The sequence below is a fragment of the Sceloporus occidentalis genome, unplaced genomic scaffold (assembly GCF_023333645.1).
Source record: "Sceloporus occidentalis isolate IW3139 unplaced genomic scaffold, rSceOcc1.0.p SCAF_22, whole genome shotgun sequence".
NCBI lineage: Eukaryota > Metazoa > Chordata > Lepidosauria > Squamata > Phrynosomatidae > Sceloporus > Sceloporus occidentalis.
The window spans coordinates 9,976,829-9,998,370 of record NW_028317002.1 but is presented as its reverse complement, the minus strand read 5'-3'; the positions used below and the strand labels follow the sequence as shown (position 1 = coordinate 9,998,370).

The 21,542-nt window shown below is 40.4% G+C and overlaps 1 protein-coding gene across 1 annotated transcript; it reads left to right on the top strand.

Moving 5' to 3' along the window:
• Positions 1-3,743: 3,743 nt before the first annotated feature.
• On the top strand, positions 3,744-15,701 carry LOC149300997 (TLC domain-containing protein 3A-like). Its single transcript, XM_089484509.1, has 5 exons — positions 3,744-3,865; positions 9,728-9,811; positions 10,955-11,171; positions 11,503-11,598; positions 15,432-15,701. The coding sequence occupies exons 1-5, from the start codon at positions 3,744-3,746 to the stop codon at positions 15,699-15,701; spliced, it is 789 nt and encodes a 262-aa protein (XP_089340635.1).
• The last annotated feature ends 5,841 nt before the right edge of the window (positions 15,702-21,542 follow it).

Here is a 21,542-nt window from a genome sequence, read left to right as displayed (position 1 = left end):
ACCCTTAATATTGGACGTGTGTTAAAAAATTATCATCGCTGTATTCCACACATCAGTTTGGAAACATAGCAAATGCGTAATGTTCACTTTTTACTAACCCAGACCCATTCAGTAGCAAGAACAGGTCTCGTTCTTCCTGCCGTGAGTCTGCACTCCAGAAAATGTACTCCTGCACTCCTGGTCCTGTAATAAACCTTTACAGAAATATTGGCTGTGCTTGTATTCTTCACAGTATTGGTTACCTTCTTGTGTCATCATTATCAATTACTGACAGTAGGAGTATGGAGCAGGAATTTTTGCGCACAACACCGATGCCCATTCCTACGTGCCCCTTGAATAAATGAGTTAAAATTTCTAATCTTTTCTAAGATTTATTTGTTTATTCTCTGGAAAGAAAGACAGCGATGATCTTTATTGATAAAAGAGGCTGCAAAACAACTATACAGTGCAACATGATTTAAAAAAAAAATAATCATATTTCAAATATAGCCCAACAGCATCAAAGTGCTTTGTGAAAGTACAGTATTTGCTCAATTATAAGACAAGGTTTTTTTCACAGCAAATGCTCGGAAAAATATATATTTGAGGTCTTCTTATAATCGGACCTCAAATAGAGGTCTGACTAAAAGACTAAGATTCGATCCCCTGCAGCGCTGCAGAGGACCTGGATCCTCCTCTCTGGTAACCTACGCTGCTGCCGGCTTCTATGACAGAGTGCCCGGCGTCACATGACCTTCTGGTGCTCCCTGTCTGTCCTGATCCTGCCCCTGCATCGCTACTTTATGATCCAGAACCCATTGCAGCTACAGTATGTTAGTATGTGTGTGCATGTTAATGTTGAGTGCCTGGTTGTGTTGGTGTGTTAGTGTGAGTCTCTAGATGAGTCTCCAGGTGTGTCTTCTAGTGTACGTGTTTGTCTACATATAGTAGTGTGTGTGTGTGGGGGTATATTTGTGTGTCTATGTACATGTGTGTTAGTGTGCAATGTGACAAACTGAGTCTTGAAGGAGTAAATATATTGCCTGTGTTTTTTTTGTAAGCTATCCATTGAATGGCTTAGGATAACAGGGCCACAAGAGTACAAAGACGCCTGTTATATAAGGTTTTTATGCCTTTAAACTAAAATCCTCGAAAGCAAAATTTTAACAAATGTACAGCATTTTTAAAATGTTTTACTGATTTTAGCCATTTTTGGCGATGGTGACAAAGTTGTATATTTCATCACTTATTATCATGTTTATTACTCACAGGCATATCACTTTGGAGTTTTCAAACATTTTTTAAATCATGGCATCATTATTTGCAAAATGCTTAGCTTTACAGTATGCATACTCCTATTTTGGTTTTGAGTCTTTATAAAGTGAATAGTCATTCTACAATGAACACGTGGTTAATACATTTTTAAACAAGGCAAACTATTAAGGTTGTTGTCCTCAACTGATCCAGTTGGGTTTGAAAATGTCCACCATGAAACACATTTCCCTGGTTTTATTGTCAGGTAAAGTTTGGTGTACTTATGTGTTTACTAGGTTTTGTGATGAGTGATCAATTGCTGGGTAATAGTTGTTCTTCAGAGGCATTTTAGGCATGCATGGTTAATCAGTGAGAGGAAGGTTATGGAAACCGATCATGCTCAGACAAGCTAAAAAGCTATGTTAATGTAACGCAATTGGCGGCACAAAGATAAATGAGCTGCTATAATTGAATTGACTTGTTGTGGTGTTACTTCATTGAATTGTACACCAATATAACACAGGACACATATAACATATAATTTCCATTATAAATGCAAACCCCCCCACCATTTCAGGTGTCCAAATAAGGGCCAACTAGTAAAAGGTTTAGGGTGGTAGGTCTGGGAGCAGATGGACCTATTAAATGATCAGGCTCCCCAGTGCACTGCTGCTCAATGGGACGGTCACAGGAGAGATCTCTGATCTCGCCTTCTGCACCATTTACACTATGAAGGACTATGCTAAATGTGTATCTCCATTCACTATTAAATTACAGTTCTTTATAAAGCGCCAGCAGATTGCCTTCTACCTATCATCTCTGTTTGTGATCCAAAATAAGGCAAAAAACCCTAATTCAGCTATTCAGAGGGAAGATTCCTTCTTGACTCTGAAAGGCAATCAGACTTCTCCTTGGATGAAGAAGCTTTAACATATTAAAGTTTATTCTATTATTTATAGTCCTGTACATTATGCGTTTCTAAAAAAATATCCAGATCATTTATGAAGACGTCCATTGTATTTGATAGCACTACCTCTCTTGGCAGTGAATTCCATACCTTTATTTCCTTTACTGTAAAGAATCCCTTCCTTTGTTGTGTATGAGATCTCCGCCCTTCCAGTCTCGAAGGTGACCTCTTGTTCTTAGTACATTTCCATTCACGGGAGAGGTCTTTAAATTGGCCCTGCACATACTTACACAATTCATTATATCCCATGTAAGATGCCATTTTTCTAGCATATATAAATGTCTCTCTTCATAACTAGTCTCTTCCAATCCCCTAGTTCCACAATGGTCTTTTTAAGATGTTATCGTCCTCCTGTGAATCAATACCCCATTTTATACAGAACATGCCGATATTTTATTGGCCCTTGCAGCTGCTGACTGGCATTGCACACTGTTGCCAAGTCTGTTGACTACAATTATTACTAAAGCCTTCTAATTGGTTGTTTCTTTCAGGGATAAACCATTTAAAATACATGCTGAGGTCTGACAGTTATGACAGTTCAACATTGCAATAAGGGTTTAAGTTTATTTCTGTACTGCAAGATTTATTTAATAAAGGTAGAAGTAAAACGAGTCATATTTTCATATTAACATGAATTAAAGCATTAAGAACTAGACGAGTGACGCAAGTATAAAGTATCATTTAGTAGCTACATTGATACATTCATGGCTACTTTTCCATTGACCTGTCACTGACTACCCTGCTTGAAAATATAGTAACAAATTACATGGGTGTGGCTAGCATTCTAGCGCTTAAGCCATAAGCCTATTAGGGCTACGATAATCAGAGTGAGAGATGAGAAAGGAAAAAGCTAATTTACAATATTTATAAAAGAAAAAATAAAACACTTGCGGAGCGTTTGCCGATCAAAGTCAGCATCGTTACGAGGGAATGGAAAACCTGTGGACACCAAGTATTAATAATGTCCCAACAGACGTAGAAAAACTACGTAGCATTATACGTGTGTATATATATATATATATATATATATATATAACAACACACGTTAAACTGTAATCGCTTCTATGCCCCCAACAGCCCCGAAGAATGCATATCAAACTACTTTGTAGACTTTAGCCTGCATAAAAATGAAAACCAGACTTGCCTTTAGAGTTTGGTGCCAATCAGTGGCAGGAAAGCACTCCTGTCTGCGCTTCTTTACATTTTAGCCTTAGCTTTCTTTAGCTTACAGAAACTCACTGTTGTAACATCTTGAGCGATGCTGTGAACGTCCAGCTCCAGAGCTTGCCATTGGCTTTGACGGATGACGTGACATCACCGGTCCCTTCCTGGCAGCATCCTTCACTAGGCGATAACTTATTAGGCGGTGACGCCCACCAGGGGGCGTGGTCAACGCGCAGCCTCTGGTTCTACAGCGGTGTGGGCGGGGAGTGCCACACCGATGGGCGTGTCCAAGCGGGCGGTGACGTTGGGTGTGGGTGTGGCCGGGCGCTGGCAGCTAGTCCGCTCGGCTCTTGCCGGAGTTGCTGTGGCTGCGGGCGCGATGTGGCACGTCCTGGTTGCCGGATCTCTCTTCTTCCCATGGCTCTACGTCCTGTGCAGCCGCTGCGCTCGCCGGGCCCGCCCGGAATGGACCGAGGCGGAGTGCTCGCTCATCAGCGCCAGGTAACACATGTGGGATGGGATGTAGGCATCTGGAGAGGTTGTGTGCATGTATGTACTGGGCACATAGCACTGATTCTGGGCCCAGCGGGGAGGCACAGGTTGCTGGACATATGTATCAACAGTGTGCTGTGCGGTGTACTCAGCTGGCATGGAGGAGGGCATCTATATATCACTATCTCTCTCACACTCTCTCACTCACTCACTCTCTGTGACACACGTGTAGCAGTGCCAGACCTGGCTTGTGTGACACGGCTCTGAATATTATTACATTATTATCAGATTATTTATTGAGCGTTTATTAATAGATTGCAGCGCTGTACAATATAAAGATGGGGTGGTTAACATAACAAATATACATTCACACACCAGGCTTATGAGCTTACAATCTAAACAATCATATCCTTGAGATATACCAGTGTGGATGCCTTACTTGTGACAAAGTTAATACCAGCATTCATGCTGCCCCCACCAATTATAGCTGGATTTGCGTGTGACACGGGTATGTTCCAACTGCACATCACGCACACACTTGTTGTGTTTGGCATTCATGCAGGTGTGTAAGAATACACGCTTGGGAGTCACACACAAGGCAGTGTTGGAATGTCACATGTAACATATGTTAAAACTTGTCCTTATGTCATTTCACACATCAGCGGTGACTTGACATTTGTCACGCGTGCCATAATGCAACATTCATCCCGAACATATTGCACAAAATGAAAATCATGCCACGCACATGGCTGCATTTATCATGATGAGCGTCTTGCCCTGTCTGGCAGTCATGGGAGTTATGAATATCAGATGCAATGCTCATCCGGATTAATACATTCATGTGCGTGACATGCTGGCCGTGTTGATGAGATTTTTTAAATACACTGTGGGTTATGTACAAAAAGTAATTCTGGCACAGTCTGTAAAGTTGTCTTATCACCCCAAATGAATGAATGAATGAATGAATGGTTTCTGCGGTGATAAGACTCCATGCTTAAGTACATTTACTGCTTTGGTAAATAGCTTCTGATGTCCTTGTTAAGTTAAATTTCACCTTCAAGTGTGGCCCCTGTGGTGACTTTTAAAGACCCAGACATTCTATTGTTTGCAACAATGCAGTAGGACAAAGGCTTGGTATTTGTAACTAGCATTATGAAGTAATACAAAAGCTACGCTGTAAATACTGTTTTCCGTTACGGTTTTAAGACTAAAATGAGTTCAAGACTATTATCAAATAAAAACATAGTATGACTTCCCTGTTCTGATGTCATGACTGTGGGCTAGTTAAGAGTTAATATAGCCATTATAGTGTTATACAGCACGTGGAGGTAATATTTACTAAATCCATTCTATACATCGCACAGGCACATAAATAATAATGTACAACATTGGAGACTGTAGGGGCGTAACTAGTGATTCTGGTGCAAAGTTTGAAAAGCCCGACGCGTTTTGCCTTGCAGTGTAACCAATTGAAAGCCTCTGCTTACTGAATTGATATACTGTCCCTGAAAGTTTGGACCTGAATCATGGTCCAAACCCATGTCCTCGTATTTACCTAAAAAAATGTAAGTGTGCAAAATAAACAAAATTACAAATCTATATATATATATAATCAGATAAAAATACAATGGTATAATATATTATAGACTTGATTATTTGTGACCCCTCCTTGAGGACATCCTCTGCTGATATGGTCCCATATCTGAGGTGTGATAATGGATAGTAACGATATTATAAATTATAGTATTTTGATCGGTTAAGCATGTAAGTGTGCCTGCCGTGTCTGATGACAGGTCACCCCAGATGACATGAACGTGTGGGCTTTTTATCAGGCTTTCCATGGCCGGGAGCTTGGCAGCCTCTTGCTTAAGTGACTTTGTGCCACTGTGTGAAATTCCACAGCAGCGAACCCGTGGAGAGCTTCAGTCTTTAAATGAAAACTTGCGTTGTACTTGGAGCGAGAGAGACAACTTTCTGTTGGCAATCCACTAAATGAAGTTGACTGGTTCATATAATACACAGAAAGAGGTCCAATTGATGTGTAACTAACACAAGCTTTTAGCTCCCAAACACAGTTGTAAACGTGTGGCTTTTTGGAGGTGTTCGGTTCATTTGAGAAGCCAGCGTCCTTTCCAGTTGGTGAAGCGTGAAGCTCTGCTTGGTTACAGGATGTCCACGTGAAGAGACTATACAGTATCCCAAACAGCTTTACCAACCACAAATCCATTTTACATGTTTAAATACTTTAGTAAGCATTATTCAACCTGATACAAAAATTAATAAAAATAAATTGCCTTTAGGAGAAGCTGCAGCTCCAGATCTGTAGTGCATATATATATAATATATATAATATACTGTGGTAGAATAGAGAATGGTTTATTTTTCTCATTATTGTATTTATAATACCGTATTTGCAGCCAGGACAAATATGCTCCTGCTGCGACCAAATGTCCCGCTAGAATGCCTTTTAAACAATACTAACAAATATAAACATGTTTGTTTGATTATATGTGAATTTTCCTGTTTTATTAAACTTTGTTTTTATAAAACTAGTTTGACTCTGTAAGTGTAAATAATAGACGATGGGCTTTATTTGTTACAAAAACTGAAGTACTTGGCCGGCCGATAAATTCTTTGATCTTGAAATCTTTTTTTTTTGTTGCCTAACGTGATAAAGAGGCCATACCGGAGATCACATGTAGCTGACGCAGCTACCAAACCATACTAACCCAATCTAGATTAAATGTCTTATTCTTAACCGTCAGTTCCTAAGCAAACTGTAAGTCTCCCTTACAGCAGTTTAGATAGGGCTTTAATCTATGCAGTTACTCATGGCTGGCACAGAATTATCAGAGTCATAGTTCACTAATAATTGCCAACCCGACCAGGGGAGGGCTGGCAGCCTAAGGCCTGGGGGGCAAGTCAAGTCAAGTGGCCCATTGTGCCACCGAATCAGCCCATCTTTTCCTGATTTTCTAACGCATATTGATTATAAAAATACAAATATGATTCAAATGTGGTTTAACATAAGTAAATGTAATAGCAACAAAGGATGGTAAAAAAACGCAAAACCAAATGTCCCCCTGATACTCAGCCAGGTAAATGCCCCCCAAAATACATTTGGGGGGCATTTACTATACATGTATAGTACACAGCAGCAGGGAAAGTGTTTTTAAGGCTAATATGAGTACCCTACCAGGATCAAGTGGGCCCATACGCTCTCAAATATTAATTCCCTGGAAGAGCTGATTGGGGACAGAGGTGACACTGGAGAGCTGAATGGGGACAGTAATGACATGGGGGGGGGGCTGAAAGGGGACAGAGGTGACACTGGGAGGGGCTGATTGGGGACAGAGGTGACACTGGAGAGCTGAATGGGGACAGTAATGACATGGGGGGGCTGATTGGGGACAGAGGTGACACTGGTTGGGGCTGATTGGGACAGCAATGACATGGGGAGCTGAAAGGGGACAGAGGTGACACTGGGAGGGGCTGATTGGGGACGGAGGTGACACTACCTTTTTTTTTTTTCTTAACGAATACAAAAGAATAATATATAATTTGTACAAATATAGATTGGTTTAATTTCCACTTCTTCGTGTAGACCTCCGTTCCCTGGTAGCTGCAGACTGCCGTTTTCTACGTCGTGTCACTGACATCTGGTGCTCCAGCAGTCTGAGTGCGAGGGGGCGGAGCTATCACCCCTCACGCTGCTCCCATCACTATGCGGCCAATCTAATCTAAACGGCCGAATTGTGCTGCTGATGCCGCCGGCCGGAGCTTCTTTAATCTTTAATACTTTTTTTCTTTACATTTATTATGGCAAGCCAATCCGGCTTGCCATATTAAATAATAAAAAAAAAATATTAAAGTAGCGCCGGCCGGCGGCATCAGCAGCCCAATTCGGCCGTTTAGATTAGATTGGCCGCATAGTGACGGGAGCAGCGTGAGGGGTGATAGCTCCTTGCGAGGGGGCAGAGCTTTCAACCCTCACGCTGGCATTGCTCCAATCACTAGGCAGCCATCGCACACGGCCGCTGTGTGCTGATGCTGCTGGCCGGCGCTGCTTTAATACCTTTTTTTACATTTGATATGGCAAGCCATAGTAAGTAAAAAAATAAAAAAAGTATTATAGTAGCGCCGGCCGCCGGCATCAGCACACAGCGGCCGTTTAGATTAGATTTCGGGCAACCTGGGGGGCAATTGCCCCCCGGCCCAGCCCGCCCCTGAACCCGACACAGACCATCCTAATTCATTTGTCTACAGTCTACCATAGTATGTTGTTAGAACACGACAAGAGCTTTTTTGTATATATATATATATATATATATATATATATATATATATATATATATATATATATATAGTAGGGCTGCAACAACTAATCAATACAATCAATAATAATCGATAATGAAAAAATCGATAAATTATATTTATTATCGGATAGTTGAATCGATTTATTCAAATGTAAGATGTGGTTTTTTCAGATAACATGCTCTGAAAAATACCCCTCCAAGATGGAGGGGGGGATTGGCATATCTAGGGGGGCAGAGTGGCATATCAGGGGGCAGAGTAGCATATAGGGGGTATAAGGCATATCAGGGGGCAGAGTGGCAAGCCTGGGGTTAGATGTGCATAATTGGGGGGGCAGGTTGGCAAATAAAAACAAGAAATGCATTTTTCTCAATTATAGTTTTTATTAAATATGAAAAAATAGTTTACATGTGAATTCATATTTACTAGTAAAACTTTTTTAGGTATAAAAACCTAGTTTGATAAATATTGTGTTTGGGTTCTTGTACCTTTTAAAATATAGCTTGTATTATTATGTCAGTACAATAGGAAGGTGATTAGAGAAATGCCATTGTGATAAAGAGATAAACGCGTTGTGTGAGTACAATGACGGGTTAATGTAAATTTTAAGTTTTTTACCTGAATAATCGATTAATCGAAAAAATAATCGGCCAACTAATCGATTATGAAAATAATCATTACTTGCAGCCCTAATATATAGTCTGTTTGACCCATTATTCCTGTGTCTCAGTGAGTAATGGGAAACCCAGCACTTGAATCAGTACTCCTTGATCCGTATCACTTCATTTATGTTGGGACTATTGTTACAGTGATGATAAGAGGTACAACGGGTGCATTTATTCTAAGGTCAAGTTGTAAGCAAACATTGAATAGTACTTGAAATGTTTTAATAGACTCCCAGAGGACAAGTAATAATGAGCAAAAAACCTATTATAAAGAGTTTGTTCTATAGACTTTCTGCCACTCATGATCTATTGTTATTATGTATTGTTTTATATAGCACCATCCTATTCTGTACCGCTGTACAATGGGTAGACATAACATGTAGTAAATAACTTTACATTACTGTCTCTGTGGAAGTATCTGATGAGGTATTTCAGGTTTAAGTGATTGGGTATTATATCAAGTCATTGATGACCTGTTCTGAAAAGGGTATTTGAATACCCTTCAATATACCAGTGGTCAGTGCATGGAATCTACCAATTGTTTTAATACGAGAGTATGGGTACACACTGTGACCATTAACCTATGACCTCTCAAGACCATCACCATCCTCAGGGGATGAAATCATGAGCCTGGCATGTCGTTCATCATCAATAGAGTAAATAACCAATGCAGCTGCATGGTTATAGTAGCGGAAAAATCAACTTCTATGAAGGTTACCCACTTCAGCAGATCACGTGACTAGTTTGAACAAAATAACCCGCTTGTCGGCTTTTGGTGAACCACAGCTTCCACAGTAAACTTTAAGCCAACTTTACTGTTAGTTATTTCTGTGTAGTAACATCGCATCTTCCTATGCTGTACAGTTTCTTAACAACATGCTTATTTTTTCAGGATAGTCTCCTCAATACAAGGCATCTTAGCTGCTTCATCTGGGTTTATTATAATCACATCTTGTAAGGATGTGAAGTTCGAAAGGTGAGTTTAACGAACCATTACCTGGCATGTGTGTGCTTGCTGTATACCCAACAAATTTTAACTTAGAAACTGTCATTAAAACAAAAGTTATAACTTTCAAAGTAAAGATACCACTCCAACAAAATGTTGATTCTATCTAATGTGACATGACACCATTAACCTCCCAATTTCTTTAAACAGCCTGCCTGTGACATTTCTGCCCTGAAACAGCCTGCCTGTGTCATATCTGCCCCTAAGCAGCCTGCCTGTACCATCTCTCCCTCTTAAACTGCATGCCTGTGCCACCTCTGCCACTGAAACAGCTTGTCTGTGCAATCTGTGCCCCTTAAACTGCCTGCCTGTGCAACCGCTGCCCCTGGTACTGCCTGCCTGTGTCACCTCTGCCCCCTTAACAGCTTGCCTGTCCCATTTCTGCCCCCCAAAACACTAATACAGTCATTCACTTACTTACTTACTTACTCACCCCCTTACCTCATCTGCAGATCTCACTGGTCCAGAGGCTGGCCGGCAAAAACACTGGGTCCTCGTTGATGTCTATGCAGCCAGACGGTCGCCCGCACGCTGTGTGAGGAATCTCTGTTTTCCCACACAGGTTAAGCAGGAAGCTGTGCGGGAACAGAGAGTCTACCCTCACATCATGCAAACTCCACTGCAGTCAGCTGCGGGCCTGCTTTAGGCGGGAGGCCGTTGGGACGCATAGGCATCTGTGTGGCCCCAGTGCCCACTGGGAACCACTTAATACCACATGTCTATGTTTCATTATTTTTAAAGGAGACAGAATCCCCACACGTCTGCTTGGCTCCCTAACTCATTCTACACATATGTGTCTGGCTTAGAACAGTTTTGCCCATATGGATTTGCTTCATTCACTGTTTGACGCTGAACCCATTAGGCAGTGCTATAAAAATAAATATGGGTCAAGAATGTGGAGACTTGTTTATCACTTTACATATCTGAAAATTGTGGAAACATACGTTGCTAAGTATATTATTATATATTTTTTATTATCACTTGTGCCTGTTTTGTGCAACACTTTATTACATATATTTATCATTATAAGATGCGATGTCTCCAACAGCATGAGCTTAACTCAGCTAATGAGCAGTGAATATGAAAATACTAATGCGGCATCTCTCTCCCCAGGCACTGGCTTGCCACATGGTACATATGGTTCATTATCCCATATATGGTATATGACACATATGTCATGTATGTGCGGCACTGGTACAAATGTCGGGAGCAGCGGATCTTAAATGGGAAAGAACACTTTTCTAGAGCAATGAACAGTTTTATACAGAAGGATTTTCTCATGCTGGTCCATCATACTGTGATTCTTACTATTCTTGTGCCTATCGGGCTGGTAAGGATTGCTTTCCAAAAACTCGGCTGTGTTGGTTCTTTATTTAGGATACAGTGGTTAAAATAAAATATTTCAACTATATCAAGGAATTTAGAAATAATAAAGAGGGTGGAATTTTAGTTAAATGCCGTGGACAATAGAAAGGCTAAGGGATATTAGGGTTAACATTAGGAATTAAGGAACACAATTGACATAATTAACCTTCTGTAAGTTAGTTTTTGAAGTTTTTAGCCTGTATCAACAAGATTCACTGTAATCTTTCTCAAGTTTCCAATATTTAGCAGAATAAATATGCTAATCTAAGTATTTTTTTTTAACTTTTATTTTGCAGTTTTTAAGACAAGATAAAGGAGATTTCTTTGTGGGTTGCCTGTTTATAGCAGAAATGAGTACTCCATTTGTGTCGCTTGGTAAAGTTCTAATACAGGTATGTTTTTGTGAGAATCAGGATAATAAATGTTCATTTCGATTTTTTTTAGCTAACTCTGATTTCATTGTCCTTAAAAATGCTATATTCCTGGATTTATTTGGATTGTTTTGAAACAATAAAGTTTAACGCACCAACTTAACTTGCACCATTTTGCCAATTCTGGCAAACTTGCCGTCGTAAAAGTTAAGTCTGACAGAGTATAGAATGAACCCCATAATGGCACCCATAACAGGGTGACCTTATTTAACTTTTAATCAGGGCCAAATTATGAAGAGTGCGACTGATGTGCCTTTACTCAGATGGGTTAGCAAAGCTTTGCAGGGGGCACTGGCCATATCAGCCTTTTAAGATCGCACATGCCCCAAGCGCATTGACCCTCTGCAGTGGCATTAGACAATGAGTGTAGCAGAACCCGGTTTGTACACCTGTTATGAAGTCTGGGGTGTCAACATCAGCAAAGGGAAGGCATTTATCTGTACTACATAATGTTCCCTATTAAAGCACAATCAGTGATGCTGGAGGCAATTTCTTAAGTTAAATACAAATGACTGTTTATAAAACTTTATTATATATTTATTTTCACCATCCCTCTATTATTTAAATAGCGTCAACAATTTACGCAGTGCTTAATACAAATCATATATTCAAGGGGTATGACAAGACGAGACTTGACAGACTAAGACAAACCGATACATTAGGTGGAGAGAGCCCTGTGCACAAGCTATTGTAATAGCACTATGGAATCTGTTGATGCTCTATAAATAAAATGTAATAATAACATCATTATCTCAGGGATGTACTCCCTGAGCATTAGGGGGAGCCAGTTGATTTTATTATCCTGTGCCCTACTGCACAGAGGATGGGAGAAAGAGAGGGGCAACATCCATGGCCGGCCCGACAATGGAGCCGAGTGGGGCAACTACTCCAGGAGGCACTTTGCCGCCCCGAGCCCCCTTTTTTTTTTTAAAGCGGAAGAGAGAGAGAGGGGCGCTGAGTGGTTTTCGCTTACTGAGTGGTCAGTACCCGCTCGGCGCCCCTCTCTCCTCTGCGAGCCCTCTAGCTCGGTCTCGGTGCCGCAGCCGGCAGAGCAGGGAGACTGGCCGCAGGACTGCTGAAAAGGTAAGTACAAGGTGGGGGTAGGGTAGATAATAGGGAGGGAGAGGAAGGATAGATAATAGGGAGGGAGAGGAAGGGTAGATAATAGGGAGGGAGGGAGAGGAAGGGTAGATAATGGGGGGGGGCGGCAGGGAGAGAAAGGATAGATAATGGGGGGGGCGGCATTTTAAACTTTGCCCCAGGCGGCATTTTGTCTTGGGCCGGCCCTGGCAACATCACAGTTAATAGTGGTCCTGGAGTTTTATTTTTGTTTCATTTATTATGGCTGCGCACGGGAGGGAGGGTAGTCACCTTGCAACCCCCTGGGATAAGGTGAGACTTATAAATTGGAATGAAGGTTAATGAATCTGCAAGTTGCTTCCTTTTTCCCAAACATCATCAACTTGACACCTATAGTCGAGTCTTTGCTAGTTGCAAATGTTTTTTTTTGCGTGTGTGAATGTAAATACGAGTTGGCTTTAGTGAATTTTTAAGTTGCCCTTAAGTTGCAGTTTAGTGTTTTCTTCGCTGTCATGGCATTTTAGCAAACCTGATCAAAACTTCTTTCTTACTTGTCTAGCAGATGCCGATCCAGGCTATACTCAGAGATCATCTCTATAGTTTCTTCTCATTAGCCACAATGAAAACCAGAAGTGTTTTCTGAACATGAAGCAAGCTCAGTGGTTGAACCTCAGTGGCAACCTGAGTGTTTGCTGTTCTATTATAAAAGCAATTTTGATTGAAATGTTTTATTCACATCAAAACATTAGAATATCAAAAGAAAAACATTTTCAATATAAGATAATTACATATATTAGTAAGTTCCATGACACAGCGCTAGCTCCAATTTTATGTTTAAAAATGGACCTGCGGTGGTGCTTTAAAAACCAGCAGGCATCTACGCCTGCTTTAGCACAGGCTTTTACATGTTTCCAATTCATTCGGCCCCTAGTAGGGTGTCCATTCTATCATTTTTTTTTTACAATGATACATTTCAGATGTTACTGACATCAAAGTAAATGATTTCATTTTCTGAGTGTGTACATAGGAAAATATGTTACCTGTTAAAAAAAGAATAAATAAATGTAATGACCGCTCCTTTAAAACACACCCGTTCTCACAACAGAGTGAAGATTCTGTGTGCTTCTTAAATCAACTCGTTCAAACATAAATGTTGACATTAATTCTATTGTTTATAACCTCCGCAGTCTCCTGACTGGTTTTAAACCTCAGGATTATTTGAGTAAACATTACGGAATGTTACGGAATTGTTTATCGTAGATGATACAGAATTGGCTACTATTGTAATGAAAGAAAAAAAAAAGAAAACTTGTTTGAGGTGATGGGGGACGGGGGGGTTGCTTTCATATTTAGGGCCCAGTTGAGTCTATTTTTGTTTTAATTTCCATTGAAATATAAACACAACTTACATTGTTTCTTCATTCAGTCTTTGCCAATATATGATTTTGCTGACATATCTGCGGGCTACACCCTTGCGCACTGGGGGAGTACACCCCTGAGTACTGCTGAGTACCATGCGGAGTACCACATGAGTACTGTGGTGTATATCACCGAGTACTGCGGAGTAGCATGTCGAGTAGTGCGGAGTAGAGGACTGCATTGGGAAGCGGGTCCCGACAAAAAACTTGCGGTTGCGGGCTGTCAGACACTGTACCTGCGGGTCCCGGTAATCCCGCGCAGTCCCGCAAGGCTGCCTTCGTGTTGCTCCCTCACAGCGTCTCTTCTCTTGCTCTGCTCAGGAACACAGCAGAGTCACGTGATGTGATGTCACTTCCCGTGACTCCGCTGTGTTCCTGGGCGGAACAAGAGAAGAGACGCTGTGAGTGAGCAACACGAAGGCAGCCTTGCGGGAGTGCGCGGGAAATCTTCAGTTCAGGTAAGGAGGTGGGCGGGATTGACCACATATGTGGCGGGAGCGGGCGGGTTTGGACACACACGTTGCGGGAATGGAACACCCACATTGTGGGAGCGGGCGGGATTGGACAAAAAATCAGCGGGAGCGGGATTACAAAAGCAGTCCCGCGAAGGGCTCTACTGCGGAGTATATCGCTGAACTGAGCTTCCTCCAGGAAAAGGTGTAGGCTGAGCTGTCTTTACCACAGAACAAAGGGGGCAGCTCTCCAGGACCCAAACACCCCAGGGCCCTAGACACAGTATCCCATTGTTTGGACCTGGCTGACCTGTATGTGTCAGGGTGTGACCTAGGAGCCACTTCCTGTCAATGTGAACAGGAAGTGATTCCTGGAGTGGGGTGCCTGGGCCAGAGCTGAGTACAGACAGCATACTTATAAATGTGCCTAATGTCAATACTGTTTGGGATGGTCACGGCAACAGAGAAAAAAAAAACAATTGAAAGCTGTAAAAAAATTTCTGCAGTAATGTGTGTCTTTTAATATTTATGATTATATAAATGTATTTATATGCATAACATAAATGTCTGAGATTTAAAGACAGCCTTCCGTGTATATATAATGTACATGGGGGCTTAAGAAGCCCTCTAGACTGAATTAATTTACTAAATTGGAGAATCAATGGAGTATTGTTTTATCACCACATTTCTGTACAAAATATATAACAATAATAGCCTGTATGTAGAAGTGACTTATTTTATTAGCGTGAAAATGTGCAACATGGACTTCTCGCATATCAGCAAATGCCTGTTTTTGGTAAGTTTTAAGTGTTCCTCTGCTAATTATTTCCTTCTTTTTTTACAGCTGAATTTGCAAAACTCCCTCTTGCATAAAGTGAACGGTGCATTTGTGCTTCTCACCTTCTTCATGTGCCGCATCCTCCTTTTCCCATTCATGTACAGCGCTTATGGAAAGCAGTACGGGATCCCGCTCTACAAAGTGCCTTTAAACATCCCCGTGCACTGCAATGTTATTAATGCCACTATGCTGGCACCACAGATATACTGGTTCTGGCTCATATGCAGGAAAGCCTTAAGACTTTATACAAATTCTCCACTGAGAAAAGACAGATAACGCTCCTCGTTTTGGGAGATGAAACTCTTGGGTTGTGGAACACGGGCCTGGCACATCCGTTTGGGTTGACAATTCCTACTTACAGGAGACTGGGTCTAGTAAAAGTAACAGCGAGAGGACTAGTGGAGTGAATATAATAGTATACATCTACCAGCATCATAAATATATATTTTTTAATACATTTGTTCCAGAGTAACGTTTTAGAGATACATTATGTGTTTTGTATTTACAGATTTCCTGAATTTATTAGTTTTGTAGTACACGTTTCATAAGAAACAGGATTCCACTTAAAGGAAAGCCATATCCCACCAGTCATGTGCTTGGTGTCCATCTAGATTAAGTTTGCGATTCCAGTTAAACTGGATTCAGTATTGGACCCTACTCTGCCATTCTCTGCAAACTTGATCTTTTCTCATATTGGGTGTGTTCCTACCCATCCAACTAGACTTGAGTATCAGATAAATTATGCGGTCTGTACAGAAGAGCTGATGTTTTTTTTTAAGCAATGATCACAACTGAGAAATGAATCACTCTTTTGGAATTACCTTAATTTTTTTTTATAGACATACAACTCATTTTTGATCACCACAACATGGGTGATGCCAGAGATTTTAAACTGTTTTTATTAATTGAGATTGCTCACATGAGGTGTTTAAAAAATAAATGAGATTCCTTCAGACTGTCAGTTCTGCCAATAAATGTCAGAGGAATACCGCAGTATGTGCTCCTCCTGACTCATGAAGAATACAAGCGTGCGAGGCAGAAGCAGGCAGGCTCTAAATACCCTTCAGCTGATGTTGCACCAATGCACGTCTCTAAAGCATCCCATGGTGGTCCTAGATGTGTTGTTTCCCCCATTGAATCAGCCGCACATGCATCATCATTACGTTGTGAGTTTGCAAGGTTTTGATGTAAAGGTAACCTCCGTATTTTTTATTTAAATGAAATGATTAAGATTTTAAATCAATGACTTATGTCAGCTTTTCCGCATTGTCTTGGGTCAAGACATAATAATGATTATTGTACCAGTTCTGTCCCAGAAGGAAAATAACTTTTGGCAAGAAAATTGTGCTAGAAACACTGCCACTGCTATCAGCAAACTAACAAAATAACAACAAACAGTTTCATTGACTTTTTCGTATACCGCAATTTTGTATGCATTCATTTGATAAAGTGAAGACAAAGCAAAGCAACCCTAATTTTTTTTTTAAAGCCATTTTTGTTATTGAGGAATTTTGTGTGTAGAAATACAAGTTTTAACATTGTTTTCTTCTGACCTTGTATCTGCAATCTGTAACACTGAAGGTTACAGTATAAGGGGAAATTCACCGCACCAGAGGAATTTATTTAGTTTCAAATACAAGAAGTAATACAAGAAGAAACGCACGATACAAAAACAAAAATCATTGTATTTTCAAGCCCATGTCTGCAGGGTGCATCATGATTTAATTTGAGATGAAACCCAGTTTTTTTATTCGCAAGGATACAGTTAACTTTATTTCTAGTGGGCAGTTATTGATATTCTATTATTATACTGTGATTACCTTACATTCACTGGCATCATGTAAAGATGCATCAAGCAGAGCAGCAATTACTTTAATAGAGTTCTGCCGTTGGCATTTTCAATATGCTAACTCAGCAGAAGGAGACATTGCCCAAGATGAAGAACATGGGTTCCATGATACTGAGGTTATACAGACATCGTAAACTGTTAAACACTGATGTACGGAATAGGATGTAGTTTTGACGGGAACTATGGAGAACGTAGGATGAACACACGAATGGATGCGTTAACATCTCTTAAACCAGTAGCGACCAGCATAAAGCTGTTTGTCTCAGGACCCATCTGATCAGTGGAGGAGAAAAATGTTCTCACACAACCAGAGCCTCTTTACAAGTCCCCAGCCTCCAAAGGCTCGCAGATGTTTATAGAAGTTGAAGTATAAAAAATGCTGAAGTTGCATTAAGTTGGTTTTCGTGTGCCTTCATGGCCTTTGGAACAGTGATTGTAATAATTAGAAATCGATGTCTATTTTCAACCAGTCTGTCATTCCAGAAAATCCTGTCAGGGATAAGAATGCTACAAAGGCAGCTGCACTTTTTTCACGGTAAAAGGAACATCACCTACCTCTGACCCCATGGTTGTTATATATCTTGCAGGCCTTCCACAGCCTTCAGCACACCAGCTAAAGTTAAGTCATTTTTGTTAGTTGGATATTGGGACGCACAGATTGTTAAGGATGTGTAAGCATATGTGAAGGTGACATCATACATATTACATTTTTAAAAAGTGTAGAGTAAAAGAAACATATAAGATCTGGCTGATTTTCATCCTCATTTTGGCAGGGGGCTGGAACTGTAGCAGTTTAATGAGGGAGATGATGTGTATGGTTTGCGGGATCCTTAATAACTTTGCTGTTCAGCTCTGTTGTACTCAGTACAGCGTGAAAAGACAGGTGATGAATGGTTTCTTTAATTGATGTATTACTCATACAGCACGCAGAACATGCCAGCACAGAAGCTGTATACTTGGGAACTCCTTGGCGCGCGCACACACAGCCGCTTCTTGGATAGGTTGTAACAGAATATTGTTTTCCTTTTTGAGAAGGTGCCTTCGGAGACAAGCCTTTAAGGCAGCTCCGTAGTATACACAGAGGCATGCCAGTGTGCTCACTAAACCTCATTCCGTGAATAGCATAATGTTGAATGCTAAAACCATGTTTACTCTTGTGCTGACAAAGTTGTGTTTTAAATAATAGTACTGAACAGGTGACTGTATTTCCGGTAACTGGGCTTTGCACTGGAGGCACATTCATGATGTTTTCATATGTGGATGTGCATATATGTAATTTTTTATTATATATATATATATATATATACACACATACATATATGCATTATATACACACACACAGAGGACTATATAGAAGGTAGGGTACACAACAAAATACTTTTGTCAGTTGGGGTGGTGCAGCGTGTGCCCGTTCCATAACTACAGCAGACAATGAGCTGTGAATTCACAAATCATACACCAGAACAAATCAACATCTCACAGATTTCGTTAAAACAGGGGCTGTACTATTGAAAAGCTGTTAAATGTATTGAGAATACATTAAACTATTTGAACTATTGTACCACTAATTACTGTTATTAAAAATGTTTTTACAGCTCCCTTGTACATTTTTCTTCTTGGAAAACAAATCAGTAGAAAAAGTAAAAAATATACAAACTATAATAAATACAAAATGTTAGGTTGCTGCTGAAATGACCACTACATTCACACAATCATATCATATTTTTGAAAACTAGATACCCCAGGGTATTTCAAATGCTAGTATTTTAACTCTTTCCATGCACTAATTCTACCACCAGTCTTTGGCAAACTTTATGGGTTTTTTTTCACACACATTTTACTTCAGGTATGAATTAACAGGTCCTGGTATATGTCACTATCATAAAACACCCCAATATGTGTTCAGCAACATCCCCTGAGTACAGCGATACCCCACATGAATGATTTGGCCTGGCTGTTTGGGGGGGAAAAGGGCCACATTTGGAGCATGCACATTTTTCAATGTTGAACTTCGACATTTGGTGATCCACAGCCCATGCCCTATTTGGTACATCTTTGAGCCGGGCTATTTCAGTGTGCCCAATAAAACCATATATTTTTGAAAACTAGACACCCCAGGGTATTTCAAATGCTGGTATTTTAACTCTTTGCATGCACACATTTTACCACCAGCATGTTTTCAAAGTTTGCAGTAGTTTTTGTGTGTATTTTTCCCCACACACCTACTTTATGTATGAATTTACAGCTCCTGCTATATGCCGCTGTCACACGACACCCCAATATGTGTTCAGCAACATCTCCTGAGTACAGTGATACCCCACATGCATGGGAACTAAAAGGCCACATTTGGGACGTGTGCATTTCTCTAATTGGAAATTAGATGTGTGGCCATCCCCCCCCCGTGTTAATTGGGACATTGTTGAACCTGGCCAATTTAATTTGCCCCATTAAATCATATATTTTTTGAAAGTAGACACCCCATGGGCATTTAATATGCCAGTATTTTAACTCTTTCCATGCGAGAATTGTTTTAAGCTAATGTGCTAATTTTAGGACTTGCTCACAAAAATATTTTTTTAAATATATATTTTAATTTTTTTTACATTTTTTGGGAAATTATTTTTACATTTTACTGGGTTTTTTTTAACTATTTTTTTTCTTATTATTTTTTAATTGATTTTTACTAATCACACTGATTAGAAAACTGGGCTCCATTAACTTGCATGGTTCTCTAGAGGGTCTGGAGACCCTCTGGTAAATTATTCCAGCTTTGGTTTTTTTTTACAGGGCGAACACTATCTCGCGGCTCAAATCACTTGCAGTGGCAGCCAGTCCTGGGGTGAGTGTTTGGTGTTTCAGCAGCACCATTGAAGTTGGGCGTACATACAGTGTATGGCGGCCTGAATGTCAAGGCATTACAGCAACACCGTTTGGGTGCAGAAAGCGAACGTAGATTACTTTCTGCACCCGTTTAAAGTCATGACGGTCCTGGCACATCAATTGTCATTAACCCTTCGTTGTCGGGTGACGTGCCCGGACCGCCAATTGTCATTAAGGGGTTAAATACTATTCACAGTATGTCTCTGCTGGGTGTGTGTTGATTCTTTGGTTTGTTTGTTGCTGTGTGTTCCCCCCCCCGGACATGCTTAATATATTGACCATGTAGATTTATGGCTTGCCCTGTTTGTATCCAAACACTTATTCTTACAGGTATAACATGATAAATGTCATCACTTGATAAATCTGTCACTACAGCAGCCAAAGAAACAAAATTAATGGTGAAATTAAAGGGGGGGGGGGAACAAATATGCTCTTTGAACATAAATGCTGTATACAGTTGGCATTAAAGAACACCTAAGTTTTGCTTAAACTTCATTTATGTTTATTAACCTTGAAGGCTACCAGTTGTGACATTCATGTAGGATTGGTGGTGGAAGGGAGGTATGTTTCTCCTAGATTCCTTTCCTATGTGAAGTAACACCAGAGTCTTCCACCTGCTAGGTGATTAATTTAGGTGAATGAGAGGGCGGATATAAAAGGGAAGCCAGGAGGGCAGGTAGCTCTCTGGCTGAGGACACAGAAAGCTTGTCTGTGGGAGAGATGTGTGAGTAAAGGTTGCTGGACGTATTGTGTTAAACTGGCAGAGCTCTCCAGCTGGTAGTGAGGGACATCCCTTGTATAGTAAGTGCCGGACAGGCAAGTTATTTCTTTTGTTGCTGTGTTATATTTCTTTTGTCTTTGCAACCTTTCTAATAAACCTTACCCTGTGTCAGATTGCACTAATTTACACAGATTGCACTTGTCCCTTGACCTCAGAGAGGGGCGATCCCTGACCTATCTCACACAGTGTAGACTTTGCTTGCTCATACACCATAGTGGGCTTGTCCACTTATGGAATCATTTTATTTATCGGCTTTCATTAGTGTCTGGGTGATTAAGGCTGAACCCATTCTTGTTTACCCTACAGTAGTGTGATGAGGGGTTATGTAGAACAGATATAGGAAACCCACCACTTATATGCAGCCAGCTGAAAACATTACATAAAAATTAGAACTGTTATATAAAGTAATGGCACGAGACCTTTGAAAATTCATTTTTAATGCAATACTAGTAATATATAAAAAAAAAAAATGGAAGTTCCTTTTTAAATTATTTTGATACAACTTTTTTTTTCCCCATCATGAATATAAAATAACAGGAAACAGCCTTTGAAATGATTTCTGATAATAAGAATCATGAAGTGTTTTACTGTCATGATATAATAGAAT

Coding starts and splice junctions, on each gene's coding strand:
- LOC149300997 (XM_089484509.1), top strand. CDS start 3,744: ATGTGGCACGTCCTGGTTGCCGGATCTCTCTTCTTCCCATGGCTCTAC. Junction 9,812..10,954: donor AAGGATGTGAAGTTCGAAAG/GTGAGTTTAACG, acceptor CTCTCTCCCCAG/GCACTGGCTTGCCACATGGT. Junction 11,599..15,431: donor TTGGTAAAGTTCTAATACAG/GTATGTTTTTGT, acceptor CTTTTTTTACAG/CTGAATTTGCAAAACTCCCT.